The 24,388-nt window shown below is 36.6% G+C and overlaps 1 protein-coding gene and 1 pseudogene across 4 annotated transcripts in view; one reads left to right on the top strand and one right to left on the bottom strand.

The window, feature by feature from the left end:
- The first annotated feature begins 313 nt into the window (after positions 1 to 313).
- LOC120238628 lies at positions 314 to 880 on the top strand (annotated as a pseudogene).
- Positions 881 to 2,605: 1,725 nt separating this feature from the next.
- Positions 2,606 to 24,388, bottom strand: part of DENND6A (DENN domain containing 6A) — a 58,801-nt gene continuing 37,018 nt past the window's right edge. For 3 of the 4 annotated variants that reach the window (XM_039242454.1, XM_039242453.1, XM_039242452.1), the window contains 11 exons: positions 23,475 to 23,597; positions 22,827 to 22,922; positions 20,539 to 20,633; positions 9,821 to 9,886; positions 9,658 to 9,722; positions 8,991 to 9,080; positions 7,769 to 7,822; positions 7,555 to 7,664; positions 6,814 to 6,916; positions 5,761 to 5,835; positions 2,606 to 4,859 (listed from right to left, as the gene is read on the bottom strand). In XM_039242454.1, the coding sequence (XP_039098385.1) occupies positions 4,728 to 4,859; positions 5,761 to 5,835; positions 6,814 to 6,916; positions 7,555 to 7,664; positions 7,769 to 7,822; positions 8,991 to 9,080; positions 9,658 to 9,722; positions 9,821 to 9,886; positions 20,539 to 20,633; positions 22,827 to 22,922; positions 23,475 to 23,597 (1,009 nt within the window). In that variant the 3' untranslated portion in view covers positions 2,606 to 4,727. The remainder of the gene's footprint in view (positions 4,860 to 5,760; positions 5,836 to 6,813; positions 6,917 to 7,554; positions 7,665 to 7,768; positions 7,823 to 8,990; positions 9,081 to 9,657; positions 9,723 to 9,820; positions 9,887 to 20,538; positions 20,634 to 22,826; positions 22,923 to 23,474; positions 23,598 to 24,388) is intronic. The other variant, XM_039242455.1, reaches the window with a different exon arrangement.

Genomic DNA, 24,388 nt, shown 5'->3' on the forward strand with positions numbered 1-24,388 from the left:
AAAAGTCTGAGTTTCTTAAAAAGTTAAACATTCACCTCATCATACAATTCCTAGGTATTTACCCAAAAGGAAAGTATATGTCTATACAAATGCTTGTACATGAATGTTTATAGCAGCTTTATTTGTAATAGCCAGAAACTAGAAATGACCCAAATGTCCATCAACAGGTAAGTAGATAAGACATTTTTGTTATAGAATACTCCTCAGCAATAAAAGGAATGAACTATTGATACATGTAACATGAACATATCTCAGAACAACTATGCCGAGTGAAAGAAGTTAGATTCTTCTCTGCACAGGGAGCAGCTCTCCTGCCACAGCTCCTTCCTACCTGAAAATGTACACGCGTACCAAATTTGTCTTCACCCCTTCACTAGTCAGGAACACCACTCAGTTGCAGAATTGACCACTTTTTGCAGCAGTGCTAAAACAAACAGACTGCCAATGAGACCCTCAGGAACTGGACAGCCTCACTTATCCCTAGTCATAACTTCTAAATCAGTGCCGTTTCAAGGGACATTGACACAGCAGCTAAATTCACTGGGGCTGTGGCTGCCACCACCAGATGGCTGGCCCTGGGGCTGGGATTGGGACTGTGTTCGGAAGCCTTATCACTGGGTATGTCAGGAACTTTTCTTTGAAACAACAGCTCTTCTCATACGTCATTCTAGGCTTTGCCCTCTCAGAGGTCATGGGACTCTTTTGCCTGATGGTAGCCTTTTCCAACCTCTTCACCATATTAAGGAGTCCCTTCCACCACTTAGTTCTTTCTCCCATGTCTCATCTGCTCTATATATTCCTTTTCCTCTATACCACGAGGCAGGCAGGGGCGAGTGGTTGGCTCAGAGCTTGCCAGATGTTAAGACAAATACTATATTAATAAGATGTTAAGAAAAAAAAATCAGATCAAAAAAAGAAGTGTAATTCCATTTATATCAAACTCTAAAAATACAAACCAATATACAGTGACAGAACACAGATCAGTGGTTTGGGAAGAGGGGCAGGAAAGAGTGTGAAGGAGCATGGACGAATTTTGGAGGGTGATGGGTATGTTCCTATCTTGACTGTGGCGATGGTTTTATGGGTGTATTCAAATGTCAAAACATCAAATCGTACACTTTAAATTTTAGTCTTCAGTTTATTATATGTCAATTATACTTCAATAAAGCTGGTTTTTAGAAACACAAATTGCTGGGTTCTATCACCACAGCCTCTGGCTATAAAAATATTTATGCATTTCATTTGATCAAAAGCAATCATTTCAATGGCTTCCTACTCAAGTCTAAAAATCTATTCACTTAATGGTAAGTTTGACAACTCTGGAATGTAAAGTTAACTATTTTTCTAAAGTACCTCAACCATTCTAGAAGTAATTTATGCTACAATATATTCATACTGGTTAGTATGGAAAAACATGAGGAACAGGAAAAAAAATGATCTATGAAGTTTAGCTTTCTACTGGCTAAACAGAAATGATATTATGATGACAAAGAGAATGGGGAGGCAAACAACAACAACAACAACAACAACAAACCCAAAAGACAAAAAACAAAAACAGAAGAACCAAAGCCTAATGGTGACACCAGTAAAATGGAATGAGAACTATGATTATTAGAAAACAATAATCTTAATTTGAGGAAAGGCACAGCATTCAAGTAATGGGTAACAGAGAAAGGCTAGAATTCAAAAGTGCAGAAGTAAACCTGGAGAATAGGATATAGCAGAATTCTCCTGGCATGCTTTAACTATTTCAAACAAACTGGAAAGTGTAACTGAAAAAAATCTAGGAGCTCTACTTTATTAACAAGTGCTAATTTCTACTGGCCTAATAATAAATACCATAATTCAGCCAAGTTGTAGATGGCATATATACATTATATCTTGGATACATGGGAAGATATTGAATTGTTAATGATAATTTAGTTATTAATATGAGTTAACATATTTTGTTTTTAGATATTTATCCATAATTAGACACATTTTTTGTCTTCTTGAACTGTTTTTTAGAAGACTAATATTGGGAAGTTAGTAATTTTTTCCCCAAGTTATGCTAAAAGGAGGAAGTCAGTAAAATTCAGTCATACACAAACAAATGAATTAAGTTATGAGCAAATGAAAACAAAAGAGCATATTTTAATGAAATCCCTTTTAAATGAACTGAAATATTTTATAGTGCACGTTCAAGGATATTATCTAGTGACTTCAAAAGGAATAACATCCAATATATTTTATTATTAACAAATAAATTAAAATCCAAAGAATAGTATCATATACTTTAAAAAATAGAGATAAGGAAATAATTTGAGATTAAAAAAAAGGTTAAAAAAAAGTAGTAAATAAGGGAGAATCTAACAATAACTATGTAGATTAGTAAGCTAAAATTTTTCATCAGAACATTTCATGAAATCAATATGCTACCAAGAAGGATATGACATCACTTAGTTATCTATTACAATGGACTTGCTCATAGTAAACATAAGGCTTTCATTTGAATTTTTAAAAATAAGTTAGGAAGTAAAAGAAATCCCATAATGCACAAGTTTTATTTATTATGTGTTTTTTCAAGCATTCCAACCTTACTCAGAAATAACACAAGATATCCAAATGCTTTAAAATCCAAGGCCTTTAATTCATTTTTCAGTAATGACCATAAATGCCTTCATAAAACCTCTTTTTCACTGAAAACAGAAGGCACTAGGCATTACATTAACACCCTGAAAGCAGTGATTCCTTCTGATGCTGGTGGAGATAAACATTAAACGGCAGGTTTTAGATCTTAACAATGTCGCCTCAAAAAAAAAAAAAAAAAAAGGACAATACTGAAAATCACACAAAAAATTGTTACTAGTCAGTCTTTCTTAGGTTCCCAATGCAATTGTAAGTTATTTTTACAAATCCATAATTTGAAATTAATAGATAAACCAGGTAAGTATGATATGGTTTTCAACATGTGTTAGGTTTTAGTTAAATATGAAGATACTGTTATTATGCTACTTGGCATCCTTTGCTACTCATTGGCTGTGCAAAATAAACTTGAAATGATACATCCTGTAGTGGTATAATTTAAAAGATCCTTGATACGACACTAATGACTTTCAAATTCTGGTCACAAACTGTATATAAATTGTAAGATTATTAAAATACCCCTTTTTGAAAACTAATAAGATGACCATTTATACCTAAATAAGGTTTCCCAGAAAGATATGAAATACTTTTAGCATATAAAAGTAGTTGCCCCTTTTCCATAAAGACAATGCTGTTTCACAAAATAACTCATATGATCCAAGGCAAATGATTTCTTTCAAATGCCATATTCTTTCTATGACTTTGAGGTATGCTTCAAGAGACTGTATCCATGAGAAAAGGGCACATTTGGGTAAAAGACCACAGTTACAAACACAAGGAGGCTTTCTGGGTCAGAAGTGCCCTTAAGAGTTGCAGTAACAGAAAACAAGAGATAGCCTCTGACGTCATTTCTATTACATTCACATAAAAACTAAATTTGGTTACTTAGAGGGTAATTCAAGACACAGCTATTTACATATGTGCTATGTCATGTGTGGCTATTTTAAATAGTGGCTTCTGGAGGACACTCCTATTCAAACACAAACCAAACAATCTTCTTACTCTACCAAACCACAGTCTTCTATTTTTGGCAAGGTAGTACAGTTTAAACAAAACAAAAACAAAACAACAACAACAAACTAGCTCTAACAGCGAGTTAGGCAAAATTCCCCATGTCTAACAACAGTAGGGAAAGTGTTCTGAGAAATATGAATTTGGGGGGAAAACCCCCACTAAACAAATAATGCTGAAAATTAATCTTATAATCACTCAAATGACTCAAAAGGTTTATGAATGCCTTTGAAATAAGAATAGTTCAGTTTAAGAAATAGAGCCGATTATGAATTTTACAATTAGAATGTCTCTGAAAAACATCCAAGCTAATTAACTTAAACAGGTCCAACCAGTAAATGGCAAGAGGAAATAAACTCTTCCATAATTAATACTAGATGTTTTCATGCCTTTGGAGAAAGTGATAAGATTAAATGTGAAATGGTATAGAATGTACTGAAATGAAACCTACATGACCATTGGAAAAAAATCACCCACCAGGGCACTACTAATAAACATGATGGGAGGCAAGAAATGCATCTTTAAGCAATGATTACTCAGAAGAATGCCTTATAAAATTATGTATCATAATCAAGAAAAAGCTTTAAGACTAGCAGCTGGGCTTGTGAAACATGTAGGACAACAGAAGGCACTACAAAAGCATTAATCACTTCTAACCAAGTCGGACAGTTCAGTCTTTTCCTTCTTCTTAAGAAGAGAGCCAGTGTGAATGTTATTTTTATATCCCCCTGAGTTTTAACATGATTGGGCAAAGCAGCACCAATTTAAAAAAATATCTGCAATGCCAGCACTGCAGTTTGGAATCACTTATACTGATGGCCCCACAGGTCTCTCATAAGAGCACTTTAGAACATGATTAAAAATATAAAAAATGTCTTTCGGTGTTTCAGTATTAAAGTGGAACCACCACAGATACCCATTTTTAAAAATAATGCACTAAAAAGGTCTGTTTAGTCAGTATAGTCTTTCCACCCTGTAGCTAGCATTCACGGCTGTTTTCCATGCTGAGACATCTTCTTTGTGCGTCGGGTTGAAATGTCAGTATGCTTCATGGTGTACAATCCTTTGCGGCTGGAAAATCCTGGCAAATATCATGTCATGCCCGTTTTGAGCAATATGCCTTGTAGGTCCTCTGGCAACGCTAAGATAATTGCATCTATGTGTGTCCGTAACTTTTCCATAGTGTCAGGTTTCACAGGTAAATGTTCTCGATCGGCCTGCAACTACATAAGGAACATTTGGAAGCATTTAAATTATTCTCTGAGTCTGTATTAGGACATTATATTCTCTAAATGAACAGTTTTAATGAACTAATGATTTGGAAGATTCAAACTTACACCAGAATTTACAGAAACTGTAAAAAAAGCAAAGAACATGCCATTTAAACAATATATTGCAGGCTCAATAAAAGACTTCTGTGTAAATTAATAGATAATACCTGTAAGTACCATATGGTATTAAATATAAGTGACAATTGGGGCGCCTGGGTGGCTTAGTCAGTTAAGCGTCCGACTTTCGCTTGGGTCATGATCTCGCGGTTCGTGGATTCGAGCCCCGCGTCAGGCCCTGTGCTGACTGCCAGCTCAGAGCCTGGAGCCTGTTTCGGTCTGTGACTCCCTCTCTCTCTGACCCTCCCCTGCTCACACTGTCTCTCTCTCTCTCCTAGAAATAAATAAAAATATTTAAAAATATATATATATAAGTGACAATTTTTTTTAAAATTTATTTTGAGAGAGAAAGAGACAGAGACAGAGAGAAAGAGACAGAGAGAGACTCCCAAGCAGGCTCTGTGTTGTCAGCACAGAGGCCAATGTGGGGCTTGATCTCACGAATTGTGAGATTATGACCTGAGTGGAAATCAAGAGTAGGATGGACGCTTAACCAAATGAGCCACCCAGGTGCCCCGACAATGTTTTTTGTAGAGCTCAACAGACCCTTTATAAATACTTTTAAAATAATATGGCACCATTATGATCTCTTTGAGTGACCAAGTATTTTCAGTCAGATCTACTGACCAATCTTAAGTCCTCTCCTTTAAAAAGCTACTTCAGCAACATGTTATGAACTATCACCTCAACTGTGAGGAAAATATTGTCATGGATCTTTGCTGTTTTGGCTACATACCAGCTTATTTTTTAGCTTCAATACAAGGTCAACTGTTTCTACCTCTGTGTGTTTCTGGGTCCAGAGAAGTAAGTCCTAGAAGAATAAATAAATCCCAAATCAGCAAATACTCAAAACACTTTTCAAACTGCTCTATTGTAACAGGCAAGGCTACTGACGGAAGGACAGGAAGAACAAGGAGAACAGAGCATGTAGATCAGACACAGCATCACAGTACAAGAATAATTCTGTACATAATATTCTAACATTAATTAGATCATTTTTGACATTAGCTAGAACAACTGTCTAATACTTGGAAATAAAACAAAATATAATAAACTCCTATCTGAGATAGCCCTTTTAGATGAATAAAGAAAAAACTGCAACTCAAAGTATAATAGTAACCCCCATCCCTACTAAGTATTGAGTATTTACTCACTACTAATTTACATCCCTACTAAGTAGTGAGTAGCTTAATTTAAAATAGTCTGGTAACAAATTATAGATTATAAACCGTCAAAATACAGGAAAAAAATTGTTAACAATAACTGTATAAGGTGCTCAAATCTGAATCTTGATTCTATCCAGTGATATGCTAGTAAATATTTAACCATCACTTCTCCAGGAAACGTCTCCGGTTTGTAGCATGTACCAGAGTGGTGTCATGCTCCCACGGTAGCCAGTTTCAAGCTACCAACCTGAGATCACCAAATGCAAAGCTGGGAAGAGAGGTACATAGCTCCCTGGCTCAGTGCCTGTGGGCTCTAGCTCACTGCTGACTCCACTACTTAGCACTGATATGATCTGAAGCAAGTCACTGAACTTTAAATCCTTGGGGGGTATCTCATAATGCAGATCATAACACACCCACTTCAATTAGTTATTGTGTGGATTAAAAGACGTTATCCACATAAAATACCTATACAGTCCTTGGCATATAGCACACGATCTAGAAAAGTTAGTTATTACTATTTACAAACTAGTGGATATGAGTATCATCTCCCGGCTTCTAAGGATAATGTTATCTTTATTTTCAATAATTGTTAATCATCACACAACATAGTGTCTTCTAACCTCTTCACAAAGAACTTCTAAATGGAGTGCCTCCAATTTCTGGGTCATTTCCTTCCGCCGGGTCTTGAACCAACCATCAAAATTTGGAGATTTTAGAAAATGCCTATAAAAATAAATTTTAAAAATGCATAGCTCGATTATGACTTATTTGCTCTCCTCAATATCTTTCCTAATTACAGCTTAGAGAACCATGTGAAACAATGAAATTTTTTTAAAAAATTTAAGTCCAGTTTTTTGTTTTGTTTTTATTTTTTTAATGTGTATTTATTTTGAGAGAGAGGAAGTGCATGCAAGCCGAGGAGGGGCAGAGAGCGAGGGATTGAGAGAATTCCAAGTAGGCTCTGTGTTATCAGCACAGAGTCCGATGCAGGGCTCGATCTCACAAACCATGAGATCATGGCCTGAGCTGAAATCAAGAGTCAGATGCTTAACCGACTGAGCCACCAGGTGCCCCTTTGTTTTGTTTTTATTTATTTATTTATAAATTTTTTTTGTTTTATTTATTTCTGAGAGAGAGAGACAGCATGAGCAGGGGAGGGTCAGAGAGAGAGGGAGATACAGAATCTGAAACAGGCTCCAGGCTCTGAGCTGTCAGCACAGAGCCTGACACGGGGCTTGAACCCACAAACCGTGAGATCATAACCTGAGCCGAAGTCGGATGCTTAACCATCTGAGCCACCCAGGCACCCCTGTTTTGTTTTTAAATAAAGCTCTACAGATAGGTGAAAAAAAAAGACCAACCGGTAAAGTCTAATCCAATCGCCTTTTATTCTAGAGGTGAGCTGAGGTCCTGTTTTCTCAAGTGTTTTCATAAATTCTTCTGGAAGGAATTGTCTTAATTGAGGTGGACTCTAGAAATTAGGACATACTGATTTAAAAATTAGAAATAGATATATTCACAGAAGTTAATTACAGTTAGAGAACTCAAATAGGAATTTAACTAAATAAGGTATACCTTCCATGGAGAGATACTTTTCTGCAAAGGCATCAAGCTTGCCACATATCTTTCCTAAAACCAAGAAAAAAATTAGTCAAAGTAAGGCATTCTTACCTGGAGAGTCTTCCAAAACATTTAAACAGACCCACTTAAGACAAACAGGTTTCTAAGTTTTTCATCATATGCTCTTTCAATGGACAGCAGCAATGCCATCACTCCCCACAACAGACAGAGCAAAATTTAGATTCAAATGGCAAGTCAGACTTTCAATAAAAATTTAACTAAATCTTAGATAATCCAAGGGTCTGCATAATCATTAACCTTACTGGGTGAGTATGTGCCAGAAAAATGTACTCAACATTTTACATGCATGATCTCTTGTAATCCTGGCAACCATCCCATGTGGCAGTTACTGAAAGGCTGGATAACGTGCTCAAAGTCACACAGCCTGAACCTGAATTCGGGTCTACTGACTTCAGCCCATGCCCTTAAAGACTACAGTAAAGTTAATTTACTGAGACAAACAGATTTAAATGCATCAAAATTAATTAACAAGAAAGAATATTTCATCTCAAAATGTAAGAGCAAAGATCTCCAGGTTGCTCCCATAAAATATTCGTTAGTAACTGCATGGAATCTCTCTGTGATGCAGTATTCAGACTGGACCCACATTATGGTACTGTTAGATACTGGAGGCATCTTTTAGTATTTTAATATGTTATTCCACTGAATTTCAAAGAATACCCATATCATCTAGCCATTTATTCCATAAATATTGAGTGCTATCAGATGCCAGACCGAGGAAAGATAATGAACAAGACAGACAAGGCCCCTGTCATCATGCAGCTACCAGGCTCATGGAGATCATACCAAACTGTGCTCAAAAAAACAGTATCAGAGAAAGAAGCTCCAGGTTAACTTTCCTTTAAGGTGCAAAATACAATAATTATATAACATCTTGCAATGATCTCATTTAAGATTCACAACAACTCTGAAAGATATTTAGGAAAAGTGGAATTAGTCACTTTTACAGATAAAGAAAATGAGTGTCAGAAAAAGGAAGTGACTTGCAAAAGTCACAACGTTAATAGAACAGAGTCCAGGTCTCCTGTAAAGCGCTCTATTTTTAATCACCAAACACATGAGCAAGCAAAACAACTTAAGGTTTTTGTGAATGAGAAAAACATGCATATATCCTTCAACTAGTCATTAAATTAAACGAATATATATGTTAACTTACTAATGGAATGATGAAGCTTTGTGTCAGTTCCAAAAAATAGCGTCGGAGAATAACACTTTGAGCCTCAGAAGGACGTTTCTGTTGTACGCCCTTGAAAGAAAAAGCAATGAGAACCTACATTCTAGTCTAAGGGAATATAAAACAGTGGATAATTATAGAAGTTCAACTGATACGTAAATATGTATTTTTACTTGATTTAGAAAAAAACCCCTAGAACTTCACCTTGAAGTAATTTAACCTGAAGTTCATTGTGCAATATCCTAAGAAAAAAAAATCCTTAGAGTAAAATATCACATGTTCATCCTGTACTTAAAAGTATCAGTTTACAATGAATGGTCTTTATTTCAAACTTGCTGTATTAGTATTATTTACATTTCCCAAAAAATGGTAATTATCCCGTTAGGTGCTAAACTACCTCATGAAAGAAGAGTCCATAAATTTTTTACTGTAACTCCCAAGCTTCTAGAAAGACTGGCACTATTTGGTAACTACAGTCCCACATTTCAAGCTCATAATTGTTGCTGCTTTAGTCTATTGATTTTTATAAAGCTTTGGTTCAAATGAAAGACCTCACTTCACATCATTATACCTAACGCACATACTGCCTAACTGGATATTGCATACCTGAATGAGGAAATTTAAATTAACAATATGAGCAAGTAATTACCTTCTGTAATTGTTTTATGATCTCTTCATCCCTATTTAGATATGGCTTATAAGAAGTATAAACTCCTAAGAAGTAAAGGAAAAAAAATAAGATGAACAGTGAGACTCATGTATTCATTTAAGTATATATTTTAAAATAATTTAAAAAAAATAAAAATTAATACCAGGTTTAGAATCCAGAGTCTTTAGGTTCTTCAATTTTTTCACTTTAACCTGCTTAGGAATTTCACCTGAAGGAAACATCATAAAGATTCTTATAACTGTTCAAGTTTTACATATTATAAAACTGGAATTTTATAAGATTAATAACCTCCTGACTGTTTATTACTTAGGGATCTTGTAGCTAAAGTATTCTTTAGAGTTTGTTTTTTTAATTAATTAATTTTTTTAATGTTTTTTATTTATTTCTGAGAGAGAGAGACCACATGAGCAGAGGAGGGTCAGAGAGAGAGTGAGACACAGAATCTGAAGCAGGCTCCAGGCTCCGAGCTAGCTGTCAGCACAGAGCCTGACGCGGAGCTCAAACCCACGAACCACGAGATCATGACCTGAGCCGAAGTGGGACACTTAACTGAGTGAGCCACCCAGGCACCCCTTTTTTATTTATTTTTAAGAAAGTGAATGAGCAGGGGAGAGGGGCAGAGGGAAAGAAACAGAGAATCTTAAGCAGGCTCCAACCTCAGCACAGAGCCCAATACAGGGCTTGATCTCATGACCCCAGAATCATGACCTCAGCCAAAATCAAGAGTCAGATGCTCACCCAAGTGAATGAGCTACCCAGGCATCCCATGAAGTATTCTTAACATCAAATAATATTGAAGAGTTTATTCCTGGTACTTTAAAACTGGATAAAGGGAATGTGGGATTATCATAGTATTACAGAAACAATGTGTATAAATTATATAAAATGGGTATTTGATCTTTCACTAATATGTATCATTAACTCAAAAATTTTCCTTTTGTCACTCAACTTGTAATTTAAAATCTTTGTTCCAACTACATGAAATTGAAAGTAAATGTGGCAAATATTAATAAAATACCCTTGAAGAGTAAATGGAATTGCAAGGAACTCCTAAGTTAGTATGCAGATATATTATTGAAAAGTTTTTTTTTTTTGGACACCTCCCAAAATTCTGTTTTTGCACTGTAGAAACTTACACTGCCACCAGGTGGTGACAGCGTATGTCACAACCACAGGTCTGAGGCACAGGTGGACATGACTCCTGAGCAGGACTGCTGTGACAGCTTGCACAGCAAATGCTGTGGTTCTGGTCTTGGGGTCAGGAGAAGCTACAATGTAAATAATCCTCTCATCAGCAGAAAACTGCCTCAAGATAAGCACTTAACAAGTGTCATCAGCACACTAAACTTATCTTATCCGACTTTTTCCTTTCCTTTCTCTGTCCTCCTCCTCTTGGCTTATGAGTCAGAGGACCTAAAAACTGAAAGACAACTTAGAGATGATCTAATTCAAGGCTCTAAATTGACAACATATTTTTGTTTAAACTGTTGTTGTTTTGTTTAAATTGTTGTACATCAAACTGCTATCCACAGTTACCTCTGGGGTTGGAATTCTAGGAACAAAGAGGATTTTCACGGGTAATCTTGCATCATTCAAGATTTTTAAGATGATGTACTATGATAAAACAGGTATTTCTGTAAACTCTCTACTTTGAAACAATTTCAATCTTACAGAAAAGCTGCAGTATAAAAAAGGTGATATTCTAATTTTATTAATTGCCCTAGTAAGAACTTTAAATAGACCCTTGTTATAGAAATCAATGTCATGGATACAGGCTAATTTTTTTCATTGATTCAGTAAATATCAGTAAATGGAAGATGCTGGAAATAAAAAATAAAACAAATACTTCATGGCATCAAATATTCACAATCTAATGGCAAAGTAAGACAAATCAACATACATGACAATACAAAAGGATATATGCTTGGATAAAATTATGAACAAGATACTATGGAAACACAAAAGAGTGTCTTGGCCAAAGAGAAGCGAAAAAATTATCTAGGTTTCCTAAAGCAGGTGATATGTAAGCAGTCTTATAAGAGGGGCACTTGGGTGGCTCAGTCGGTTAAGCATCCTACTTCGGCTCGGGTCATGATCTCGTGGTCCATGAGTTCAAGCCCGGCATTGGACTCTGTGCTAACAGCTCAGAGCCTGGAGCCTGCTTCAGATTCTGTCTCCCTCTCTCTCTGCCCCTCCCCCACTCATGCTCTGTCTCTCAAAAATAAATGTTAAAATATAAAAAATAAATAAAAAGAGAAATAAAAAGTTATCCAGGGGAAAAAGACCTTTTCAGGTAGAGACCAGAAGCATAAAGAGTATGTTGCCTACAGAGTTACACATATGTTAAGAATAGTAGTAGCCACCATTTATTCAATCCTTATCTGTGCCAGTCCTGGTCTCAGAATATTGCACGGGTGATCGCTTTTAATCTTCATAAAGAAGTATATTTTATCATGCCCATTTCACAGATGAAAAAAGTAAGGCATGGATAAAAGAAACTTGGTAGGCACCAACACATTATCCACCCTCATTAGTCAATGTCCCATTTAGACACGTTGTTAGCTCTAGAGGAACAAGTTGTCCAAGGACACACAGATAACACGCTTGAACCAGGATATGAAATAAAGCAGTCTAACCCCCTAAGCCATCACTCTTATCCACTACGCTACAAGGTAGGAATGGAGAGTATGCTAAGAAGGGCAAGAGATAAAGCTAGAGAGGTATTCAAAGGTCAGATCAAAGTGTAACTATAAAGATGTCTGACATCTAAGGTGACTGAGAGATTGAAAGCATGGGCATGGGGGATGGTGGTTAGGGAATATGAGCTGACAGGATCAGATCTGCACTTAACATACTCCCTGACACCAGGTGGTGATAACAGGAAGCCACACTGCAGATCTGAGTCACAGATGGACAGAACTCCTGAGCAGGACTGCTGTGTTGCACAACAGAGTTTGAGGTGAAAGAGAAAAGCCTATAGGATAAAACAGAAGCCATGTGGAGTACTACTCCTGGATAGAAACAGAACCTGAAGCAAGACATGTGCAGCAATAATCAGAAAGAATACGCTAGCTCTTCTCTAAAGTTGGCTGCTTAAAATAAAGTCTAATATTCCATACCTGCCCTCACCCACATTTTGAAAAATAAATTCAAGAATTGTCCCCTCCCCTACCTTGGTGTCCTAGGTTTTACTTTTATTTTTATTTATTTTAGTTTTTTTAGAAGGTAACATCTTTTTTTAATTTTTTAATGTTTATTTTTGAGAGAGAGAGAGACAGAGAGAGACAGAGAGACAGAGTGGGGGAGGGGCAGAGAGAGAGAGGGAGACAGAACCCAAAGCATGTTCCAGGCTCTGAGCTGTCAGCACAGAGCCCAACGTGGGCCTCGAACTCACAATCTGTGAGATCATGAACTGAGCTGACGTTGGATGCTTAACCAACTGAGCCACCCAGGTGCCCAGGTACTTGTCTTACCTTTAAATGGTAACATCAGGTGTGCCGGGGTGACTCAGTTGGTTAAACGTCTGACTTTGGCTCAAGTCATGATCACATGGTTTGTGAGTTTGTGCCTCGCACTGGGCTCTCTGCTCTCAGCATAGAGCCTGCTTTGGATCCTCTCTCTCCCTCCAGCTCTGCCCCTCCCCTACTCGTTCTCTCTCAAAAATAAACATTAAAAAAAATTAAAAATTGAAATAAATTCTAACTTCACTTGCCTAAAGAGGCTTCTCAGAGTAGCAATTATATTAGCTGGCAAGATATCACAAGAAGAGAAAACTCCAGACTGATATCCCTCATGAATCCAGATGTAAAAATCCTTAACAAAAATTTTAGCAAATCAAATACAGCAACATAAAAAAGGACTATGTAACCATGACCAAATGGGCTTTATACAAGGAATGTTAAGGTTGGTTTAACATCAAAAATGCAATAAGATGAGGGCGCCTGGGTGGCTCAGTCGGTTAAGTGTCTGACTTCAGCTCAGGTCATGATCTCACGGTTCTGCAAGTTCGAGCCCCATGTCGGGCTCTGTGCAGGCAGCTCAGGCCCTGGAGCCTGCTTCGGATTCTGTGTCTCCCTCTCTCTGCTCCTCCTCCACTCATGTTCTGTCTCTGTCTCTCTCTCAAAAATAAACTAAAAAAATATTTTAAAAAATGCAGTAAGATGCCATATTAATAATGAACAAAAACCATATGACAATCTCCATAGATACAGAAAAAGCATTTAACAAACTTCAACATCAATTCATGATAGTCATTCTCAAGAAACTAGGAATAGAAAGGCACTTTGTCAATCTAATGAATGACATCTATGAAAAACTATATCTAACATAATTAGACGTGTATATTGAAAACTACAAAACATTGCTGAGAAAAATTAAAGAAGACTAAACAATGGAGAGACATCCCAAGTTCCTGGATTGGAAGACACAAAAAAAACCCCAAACTGACTGCATATTAACATAATCGCTATCAAAATCCCACCTAGCTATCTGCAGAAATGGACAAAGTGATCCTAAAATTTATATGGAAATGCAAAAGACCAAGAATAGCTAAAATAACTTTGGATAAGAAGAACAAAATTAGAGGGGCGCCTGGGTGGCTCAGTTGGTTAAGTGTCAACTCTCTCAAAATAAATAGACTTTAAACAAACAAAAAAATACTTACACTTCCTGATCTCAAAACTTGCTATAAGACTACAGTAGGGGCCACTGAGTGCTCGGTTGGTTAAGTGTCCAACTCTTGATTTCAGCTCAAGTCATAACCTCACAGTTCGGGAGTCCTGCATTGGGCTCTGTGCTGACAGTGCAGAGCCTGCTTGGGATTCTCTCTCTCCTTCTCCCTCTGCCCAACTCATGTACCCTTGCATATGCTCGCTCTCAAAATGAATAAATAAACACTTTTTAAAAACCTACAGTAATAAAGACATTGTATTAGTGTTGCTTTTTCACAAAGGTACCAAGGCAATTTAATAGAAAAAAGATAGTCTTCAATAAATAGTGCTAGAGCAACTAAATTGTCAACATGCAAAAAAGATTATTTTGGACCTTTAAACCACATCATACACAAAAATAACTAAAGTGGTTCATAGACTTAGATTATTTTGGATCCTTAACCCATATCATACACAATAGGCAACTAAAATGGTTCATAGACTTAAATGTAGGTGCTAACATAATAAAACTTTTAGAAAATCTTAGAGACCTTGGGTTGAGCAATGAGTTCTCAGACACAACATCAAAAAGCCAATCCAGGAGAGAAAAAACTGATAGGCTAGACTTCATCAAAATTGACACATTTTTGTGGTTATCAGAGGTTAGGAGTGGGAGAAATAGATGAAAATGATCAAAAGGTACAAACTTCTAGTTATAAGATAAATTAAGTATTGGGGATGCAATGCATAACATGATGACTTTCCTCAACACTGCTGTATAGTATATTTGAAAATTGTTAAGAGGATAAATTCCAAGAATTCTCATCACAAAAAAACATTATTTTCCTTTTTTTCTGGTATCTGTATGAAGTGATAGATATTAACTAAACTTAGTGTGGTAATCATTTGATAATATATGTAAGTCATTATGCTGCATACCTTAAACTTACACAGTGCTGTTTGTCAATTTATATCTCAATAAAACTGGTGGGTAAAAACACTTTCACACTTCAAAAGACACCATTAAGAAAACAAAAAAAAGAAGCCAAATACTGTGAGAAAATATCTGTAAATCATATATCGAGAAACAGAATTCTGTCCAAAACACATAAAGATCTCTACAACTAAACAAGTAATCTGATAAAAAATTGGCAGAATATTTATTTTAAAAATTTTAAATGTTTATCTATTTTTGAGACAGAGAAGACAGAGCATGGTGGGGGAGGGCAGAGAGAGAGGTTACACAGAATCCAAACCAGGCTCCAGGCTCAGAGCTGTCAGCACAGAGCCTGACGCAGGGCTCAAACCTATGGACCATGAAATCATAACCTGAGCCGAAGTCGGACACTTAACCGATTGAGCCACCCAGGTACCCCAAAAATTGGCAAAAGATTTAAATCAACATTTCATCTAAGAAGATATATGAACAACTAATAAGTAGATGAAAAGATGTTCAGAGCACCTGGACGGCTTAGTTGGTTAAGCATTCGACTCTTGATCTTGGCTCAAATCGTGATCACAGTTTATGAGACTGAGCCCCACGTGCGGCCTTGCGCTGATGGTGTGGAGCCTGCTTGGAATTTTCTCTCCCTCTCTCTCTGCCCCTACTCCACTTGTGCTCTCTCTTTCTCTCAAAATAAAATTTAAAAATTAAAAAAAAAAAAAAAAAAAGAAGCTCAACATCAATTATTCACTAGGGCAAAGCAAATGAAAACCACCATTTCAAACCCACTAAATGGCTATATTAAGAAAGACAGTATCAAATGCTGGCTGGGTATAAAGAAATAGGAACCCTCCACACTGCTGGTGAGAATGTAAAATGAGGGGCACCTGACTGGCTTAGTCAGAAGAGTGTGACTCTTGATCTCGGGGTTGTGGGTTCAAGTCCCACACTGGGCGTAGAGAGTAGTGCTGTGCTAAGCGAAATAAGTCAGTTAGAGAAAGACAAATACCATATGATTTCATTCATGTGTGGACTTTAACAAAACAAATGAGCACAGGGAAAAAAGAGAGAGGCAAACCAAGAAACTGACTTAACTATGGAGAATATACTGAATGGTAACAGAGCAGAGGTGGGTTGGAGAATGGGTGAAATAGGTGATAGGGATTAAAGAGTGCACTTGTGATGAGCACCAGGTGTTGTATGGAAGTGTTGAATCACTATATTGTATACCCAAAACTAATACTGGAACTTAAAAACAACAATATAAACTTAAAAAAAAATTCTTTAATGTAAAATGGTGGGCCACTTTGGAAAACAGTCTGGAGTGTCTTAAAAAGTTAAACAGGCATAACAATTCACGCTACTTTACCAATGATTTTATGCAAAAGTTCCTCTACTTAAAGCCCCAACAAAGAGACTTTTTCATTGTAAAAAGACAATATATTAACAGTAGACAACAGTATTACAATTAATCAAATAGTCTAGATTAATAGAACAAAAGCATGAAAATAAAATGTCAATATTAAATTAAGATTAAAAAAACTGTATCTTCTTAAAGCTAAGATTCTGGTGACTGCTGTGTTCTAAATTATCATTAAATCAGAGAGGACACCAGTGAAATGGAGGTGACTACATGACATTTACAGAGTGCCATGAGTCAGGAACTGTTTAATCTCCCAGCAAACAAAGAATTTGAAGCTTAAGCAGCTGTTCTGACTAAAAACACAAAGATCAGACTGCCAAGGTAAAGCTATTTGCTCATTCCTCTATTTCTTAAGGCTTCTAACGATTTTGGTTTAAGACTGAGTCTAATATTTGTAAATAATATGATCTGAACTGGTATTGCTTGAGTCTAACATATCTATTTAGATTTATGTACATTCCTGAAGGGATCGTTCATAAAATAATATTATTAAATAATATTTCAAATATACCTGTGTAGGGGCACCTGGTGGTTCAGTGGGTTAAGCTGCTGACTCTTGATCTCCGCTCAGGTCATTCTCTCACAGTTAGTGGGATCTAGCCTTGCATCGGGCTCCATGCTGCTAGCATAGAGCCTGCTTGAGATTTTCTCTCTCTCCCTTCCTCTATGTGGCCCTCCCTGCTCTCTCTTGCTCTGTCTCTCTCAAAATAAATAAATAAACTTAAAAAAATTTGTAAACTACACATGTGTATACCAAAAGAAGTCTTTAAAAGTAACACATCATAACATTATTTAAAAATATTTTCAGGCTCTCCCCTAAGGTCAGGAACAAGACAGAGACGTCCACCTCTTGCCACTGTAATTCAACATAGTATTGGAAGTCTTAGCCTCAGCAATCAGACAACACAAAGAAATAAAAGGCATCCAAATCAGCCAGGAGGAGGTCAAACTTTCACTCTTCACAGATGACATGACAGTCTATATGGAAAACCCAAAAAATTCCACAAAACAATGCTAAAACTGATCCATGAATTCAGCAAAGTCACAGGATATAAAATCAATGTACAGAAATCAGTTGCATTCCTATAGACCAATAATGAAGCAACAGGAAGAGAAATCAAGGAATCAATCTCATATATGACTGCACCAAAAACAATAAAATACCTAGGAATAAATTTAACCAAAGCGGTGAAAAATTTATACACTGAAAACTATAGAAAGCTTATGAAAGAAATTGAAGAGGATACAGAAAAAAAAGGAAAAATATTCCATGCTCCTGGATGGGAAGAACAAATATTGTTAAAATGTCAATACTACCCAAAGCAGTCTACATATTCAATGTATTCCCTACCAAAATAACACCAGCATTCTTCACAGAGCTAGAATAAACAATCCTAAAATTTGTATGGAACCAGAAAAGACCCCAAATAGCCAAAGTCATCTTGAAAAATAAAACCAAAGGTGGAAGCATCACAATCTTGGACTTCAAGATGTATTATAAAGCTCTAATCATCAAGACAGTATGGTGCTGGCACAAAAACAGACACTCAGATCAATGAAACAGAATACAAAACCCAGAAATGGACCTACAAACGTATGGCCAACTAATCTTTGACAAAGCAGGAAAGAATATCCAATGGAATAAAGACAGTCTCTTCAGCAAGTGGTGCTGGGAAAACTGGACAGCAACATGCAGAAGAATGAGCCTGGACCACTTTCTCACCCCATGCACAAAAATAAACTCAAAATGGATGAAAGGCCTAAATGTAAGACAGGAAGCCATCAAAATCCTTGAGGAGAAAGCAGGCAAAAACCTCTCTGACCTCGGCCGCAGCAACTTCTTATTCAACACATCTCTGGAGGCAAGGGAAACAAAAGCAAAAATGAACTACTGGGTCCTCACCAAAATAAAAAGCTTCCGCACAGGAAAGGAAACAATCAGCAAAACTAAAAGGCACCCCACAGAATGGGAGAAGATATTTGCAAACAATATATTATATAAAGGGTTAGTGTCCAAAATCTATAAAGAACTTATCAAACTCAACACCCAAAAAACAAATAATCCAGTGAAGAAACGGGCAAGACATGAATAGACACTTCTCCAAAGAAGAAGGCCATCTAGATGGCCACCCAACACATGAAAAAATGTTCAACATCACTCATCATCCGGGAAATACATATCAAAACCACAATGAGAGACCACCTCACACATGTCAGAATGGCTAACATTAACAACTCTGGAAACAACAGATGTTGGCGAGGATGCAGAGAAAGAGGATCTCTTTTGCACTGCTGGTGGAAATGCAAACTGGTGCAGCCACTCTGGAAAACACCATGGAGGTTCCTCAAAAACTTAAAAATAGAACTACCCTATGACCCAGCAACTGCACTACTAGGTATCTATCCAAGGGATACAGGTATGTTGTTTCAAAGGGACACATGCGCCCTCAATGTTTGTAGCAGCGCTATTGATAATAGCCAAAATATGGAAAAAGCCCAAATGTCTATCAATGGATGAATGAATAAAGAACTAATACTCCATATACCAAAAGGAGTATTACTCAGCAATCAAAAAGAATGAAATCTTGACATTTGCAACTACATGGATGGAACTAGAGGATAGTATGCTAAGAGAAATTAGTCAGAGAAAGACAAATATATGACTTCACTCATATGAGGACTTTAAGATATAAAACAGATGAACATAGGGAAGGGAAGCAAAAACAATATAAAAATAGGGAGGGGGACAAAACATGAGACTCTTAAATATAGAGAACAAACAGAGGGTTGCTGGAGGGGTTGTATGGGGAGATGGGCTAAATGGGTAAGGGACTGGGGTGCCTGGGTGGCTCAGTTGGTTAAGCATCCGACTTTAGCTCAGGTCATGATCTTACTGTTCATGGGTTCGAGCCCCACGTCGGGCTCTGTGTTGACAGTCAGCTCAGAGCCTGGAGCCTGTTTCCGAGTCTGTGTCTCCCTCTCTCTCTGACCCTCCCCTGCTCACGCTGTGTGTCTCTCTCTCTCAGAAATAAATAAAACATTAAAAAAATTTTTTAAATAAATAAATAAATAGGTAAGGGACTTAAGGAATCTACTCCTGAAATCATTGTTGTACCATGTACTAACTAACTTGGATCTAAATTATAAAAAATAAATAAATTATAGAAAGTAAAAATAAATAAATAAACCTGGAAGAAAAAAAAAAGAGACCCAGCTCTCTATTATCAACTCAACACTGGCAACATAAGTGCAGCTTATACCCTTCCAATAAATTAACACTGTTCCTTAAATAAATAAATACATTTATTAAGTTGTTACTATAAGCAAAATATCTTTTCCTCAAGGAAAGTACAACATTTGACCACTTCCTTAATTAATACCGGTGCCACAGAAATTATATAATACTTGTTTTGAAACCTAGCAGAGAATTTTGTGCCAAGTTAAATAATTCAAGCTTCTACAAGGTTTTATTCAGTGTTGGAAATCCCCGTTTAATTGGGTTTATGTACATATATATATATGTTGTACATATATATATATACATATATATATATACAAAAAATAGCTCAAATTTTTAAGGTTTCATTTTGTTATAATTCACTCCATGTTTGTAACACTAGATGTGCATTTTTTAATAGAAGGACATGATGAGGACATGATGGTTACACATAATTTTAGTGGGAAGTTATTATGCTCTTCTCTTAAGGCCTTTACGCAGTTTGCCTCCAAAAAGGTTATCATCAACATAATTAAAAAGGAATCAAGAGATTATAAACGAAGGGGAAGAAATAATCCTGCTCAGCCACATTACACAGTAAAAACAGAACAATGAGTTTATACTTTACCTGCAGGTTTAAGGTCTCCTATTCGAATAATGTGTGGCCAATGCTGGAGTGTTTTCGCAAAAAAAGGGTTGGTTACTCCTAATATGACTGAGGGCCTGCATAAAACAAAACAGAAGTGAGAAAAAGACAAATGCTCCATTAGCGAAGAACAGTTTATCATTTCTTTAGATTGAACAACACATTATCTTTTCCTTCACTCAACGCATTACATAACAACTATATGCCAGGCACCATATGTAGCCCTAGGCAAGTAAAGATGGAAAGACATGATCTTTCTAAAAGTATACAGGAAGAAGGTATGCATACCCAAATACAATGCCACAAATTAGAAAACGGTGAAGGTGGCATCAAACATCCAATAACTACAAAGGGGAAACTATGTCTACCAGGGAATTAAAAGACAGCTTCACCAAAGAGATGACATTTGCACAAAGATATGAAAGATGCACAGAAGTTCTCTGCCAAGTGGATAGGGAGGTAAAGGTAATGTAGGAGAACAAATAATACATGCAAAGCAATGAAATGAAATAGGGGAGTGCTTGAAGAACTACAAATAGCTCAGTAGTCCTACAGCACAAAGCAAGAAGGATGAATGGGTTAGAAATGAAAGTAGATGACTGGATGCTCACCAGATCATTAAGTACCAAGTTAATATGCTAAGAAGTTTAGAAATCTTATAGGCAAATGGAAGCTACTAGAGAACCAAGTGGAAGGATGCCACATGAATGAAAATGTAGGAAAATCACTCTGGGGGAAATTTGAAATGTGTCCTACAAAGAGTGGAAGAGGTTTAGGAAAATCAACAGCAGATATGACAAAGATTGGAAACAGTAAGGCTGAGAATAGACTTTTGGAAAGAAGATAACAAATGTTATTATGAGAGATATTTTATGGCGTTAAATTGACAGAATTTGGTAAAACTTGGTGTTTTATATTAAGAAGGATAAATTTATGACAATTTAGGCTTTCAGAAAGACAGTACCATTCATGAAAATAGGAAGAACCATGGGTTTAGGGAAGAAAACAAGAAGCACAAACAGAAAGAATTCAGTTTGTGCACGTTTAGTTTCCGGTGCCATTAAGATGCCCAGGTGGTAAAGTGGTAAAGAAAACAACAACAACAACAAAACCCTGGACATATAGGTCTGCACCTTGCAAAGATCTGGGCTAGGCAGATAAATTCAGTCATCGATAAACAGGTGTTAACAGAGTCTGTGGGTAGAGATAAGATTGCTCAGAAAGAATTATCAATGTGAAATCAGATCCCAGAACACAGTGCCTGAGAACACCAACACTTAAGGTGCTGGCAGAGACAGGGACGGCTGCACGGGGGACTGAGATGCACCACCAGGCAGGCAGGTGTCAAAGATTAAAATGCTTTCAAGTTCAACAGCTTAAGTGTTATTAAGAAAGGGAAGGCAGGAAAAATAGGGCAATACTGTACGCATGAGGTTGGGCAGTGAGAGGGTCTGATGACTTTGGCAAGAATGACTTTAGTGGAAGTGGAGAAATCAACCTGTGGAGTGCCTGGTGGCTCAGGTGGTTAAGCGTCCGGCTCCCAATTTGGGCTCAGGTCATGATTTTAGAGTTGTGAGATTGAGCCCCACATTCAGCTGCACACTGACAGCACAGAGCCTGCTCGGGATTCTTTCTTTCTCCTTCTATCTCTGTCCCTCCCCAACTTGCACAAGCATGTGCACTCTCTCTCAAAGTAAATAAATAAACTTGAAAAATAAAAAAGAAATCAAGCTGCAGTGGACTAAGAAGCAACCAGAAAGCCAAGAAGTAGAGACAGAGACAGTAAGCAGAGATTTGTTGTTGTTATTCTAGAAATTTCACTATGAAAAGAAGGTAAGCAATAGAGAAGGAGCTAAAGGGGAAAGGGTAAGATAATTTTTTCCTCTTTGACATATTGGGAATATTTTCCCTGTTTCCATGCCAATTCAATGAAGAGGAAGAAGGAAAAGGAAGTTATAGAGCAATAAGAGATAACTGATGCTTCTTGCCTAAAGCAAGAAAACAGAACTCATAGTCAGATAGCTATTAATGACAATACAGCTTTCACTAATAAATAAAATCATTGAAAAAAAATAAGTTTGACACTTGACATGTAGAAGTATTACAAGCAGCTCCTCAAAGAAAAAAAAAACAAAAGCAAAAACAAAAAACAAGCAGCTCCTCAAACCTTCTGTTACAAAATCAAGATGCCAATAAGCTCAAAATTTAATTTTACATAATTTGATTAAATAGGAAATACTTGGTCAATAAAAGTTATTTTGTTTACTCACGGGGCTTGAGTACGAGTAGTATATTCTTTGAATTCACTATCATGAATAGTGAAATAAGGTCGGAAGTCACTGAAGTACTTTAATGGAGAAATACAGCTGTGGAGTAAGAACATTTACAATAAAGGACACAAAAATTAAAGGCCCTACTCAATAACTATAAAACATCAATACACACAGTATACCCACATGGGATTACTGATTTCAGTAAACAGTAAACTCACTTCAGGAAACTAGAAAGACAAATGGCAATACATAATTATATCGAATGGAGTACGATATATCGTGTTCGAAAGAACACGGGACTTGGGGCAGAAGATGAGTTGAAATTCTGGCATTACCATTCCCTCATTACAGGTCTTTTACTAGACACTTACCATTCATGTAAAGTCTGCAGGGGCCAACTTTGTGCAAGTGAATGAATGTTTCTTGCTCAAAAAAAAAAAACAGAACCAAAAAAAAACAAAACCCAAAAACATGGGTCCAGTCCTCCTGGAGCCTGAATTACTTTTCTCATCCATGAAACAGGGCTATAATGAGCACACCCTTCTTACAAGAGAGGTGTTGTCTGGATCAGTGCAATGAGTGTACAAACATATCACAGATGGGAAAATGCTGCAACTATCGCCATCAGGAACCAAATATACTCACTTCACAAGTGCCAGTACAGTCTCTGACGACTCTGAAGGTGACGGTGCCATGACCACGAGGGGCTCCCCCAACAGGACCAGCTCCCAAAGCATCTGACTATGAAGGAAAACTGGGCAGAAACACCTGAAAGGTGTTTATACAGAAGAAGTGTTATTTATCCAATCCTGTTTTTTTAAGTTGTTAGATAATCATTCTAAAAACTTCATACTGATAGATTCTTCCAGCTCTTTGTACCTTGCTGTGACATACAAATTCATTTAGAATATGGTGATGCATAAGTCTCTTTTGTCCACATAAAAAAACATATCAATTTGACTCATTCCAAGTTTTAGGAAATGAAACGTGATATACTGACAAACACACATAATGGCTCACAAATAATAAAAGCACATAAAATAGTTATTAAGTTGTACCATATGATAGACCTATTTCATCAATGGTGCTTTCTTACATTTGAATTTCTATTGTAAAATTTTGAAGAACAGGAAAAATTAATTTCCCAAAGGATGTTTATTGGATGTAATTAATTAAAAGCCAAGGCATTCAATGTTAAAAAATGATGGAAACAAATCACAAGAGGGAGTTCTAAGGCCAAAGAACAGAATGATTTCCTGGGCAGATCCTTCCCTTACAGAAATGGTGCCTATTTTTACAGTAGCCCTGGAATCAGGTGGAAGCCTATCAGGACAGCTCTGGTACATGACTTAGCCTCAGACATTTGGTGACCTTTATTTATTTAGTAATTTCCTCCATTAGGGTAACAACTTTTCCTACTAGGTTAGAGAAAAAAATACTTATCTATTTATAAAAATCACAATCAATCTACCTAGTTAAAAACATAAATAAATACACATAAGAAAAAAAAGACAGAAAGCCTCTTTTGTCCACATTAAAAAACATCAATTTGACTGATT

The sequence above is a fragment of the Hyaena hyaena genome, unplaced genomic scaffold (assembly GCF_003009895.1).
Source record: "Hyaena hyaena isolate Hyena2069 unplaced genomic scaffold, ASM300989v1 scaffold_212, whole genome shotgun sequence".
In the NCBI taxonomy this organism is placed as follows: domain Eukaryota; kingdom Metazoa; phylum Chordata; class Mammalia; order Carnivora; family Hyaenidae; genus Hyaena; species Hyaena hyaena.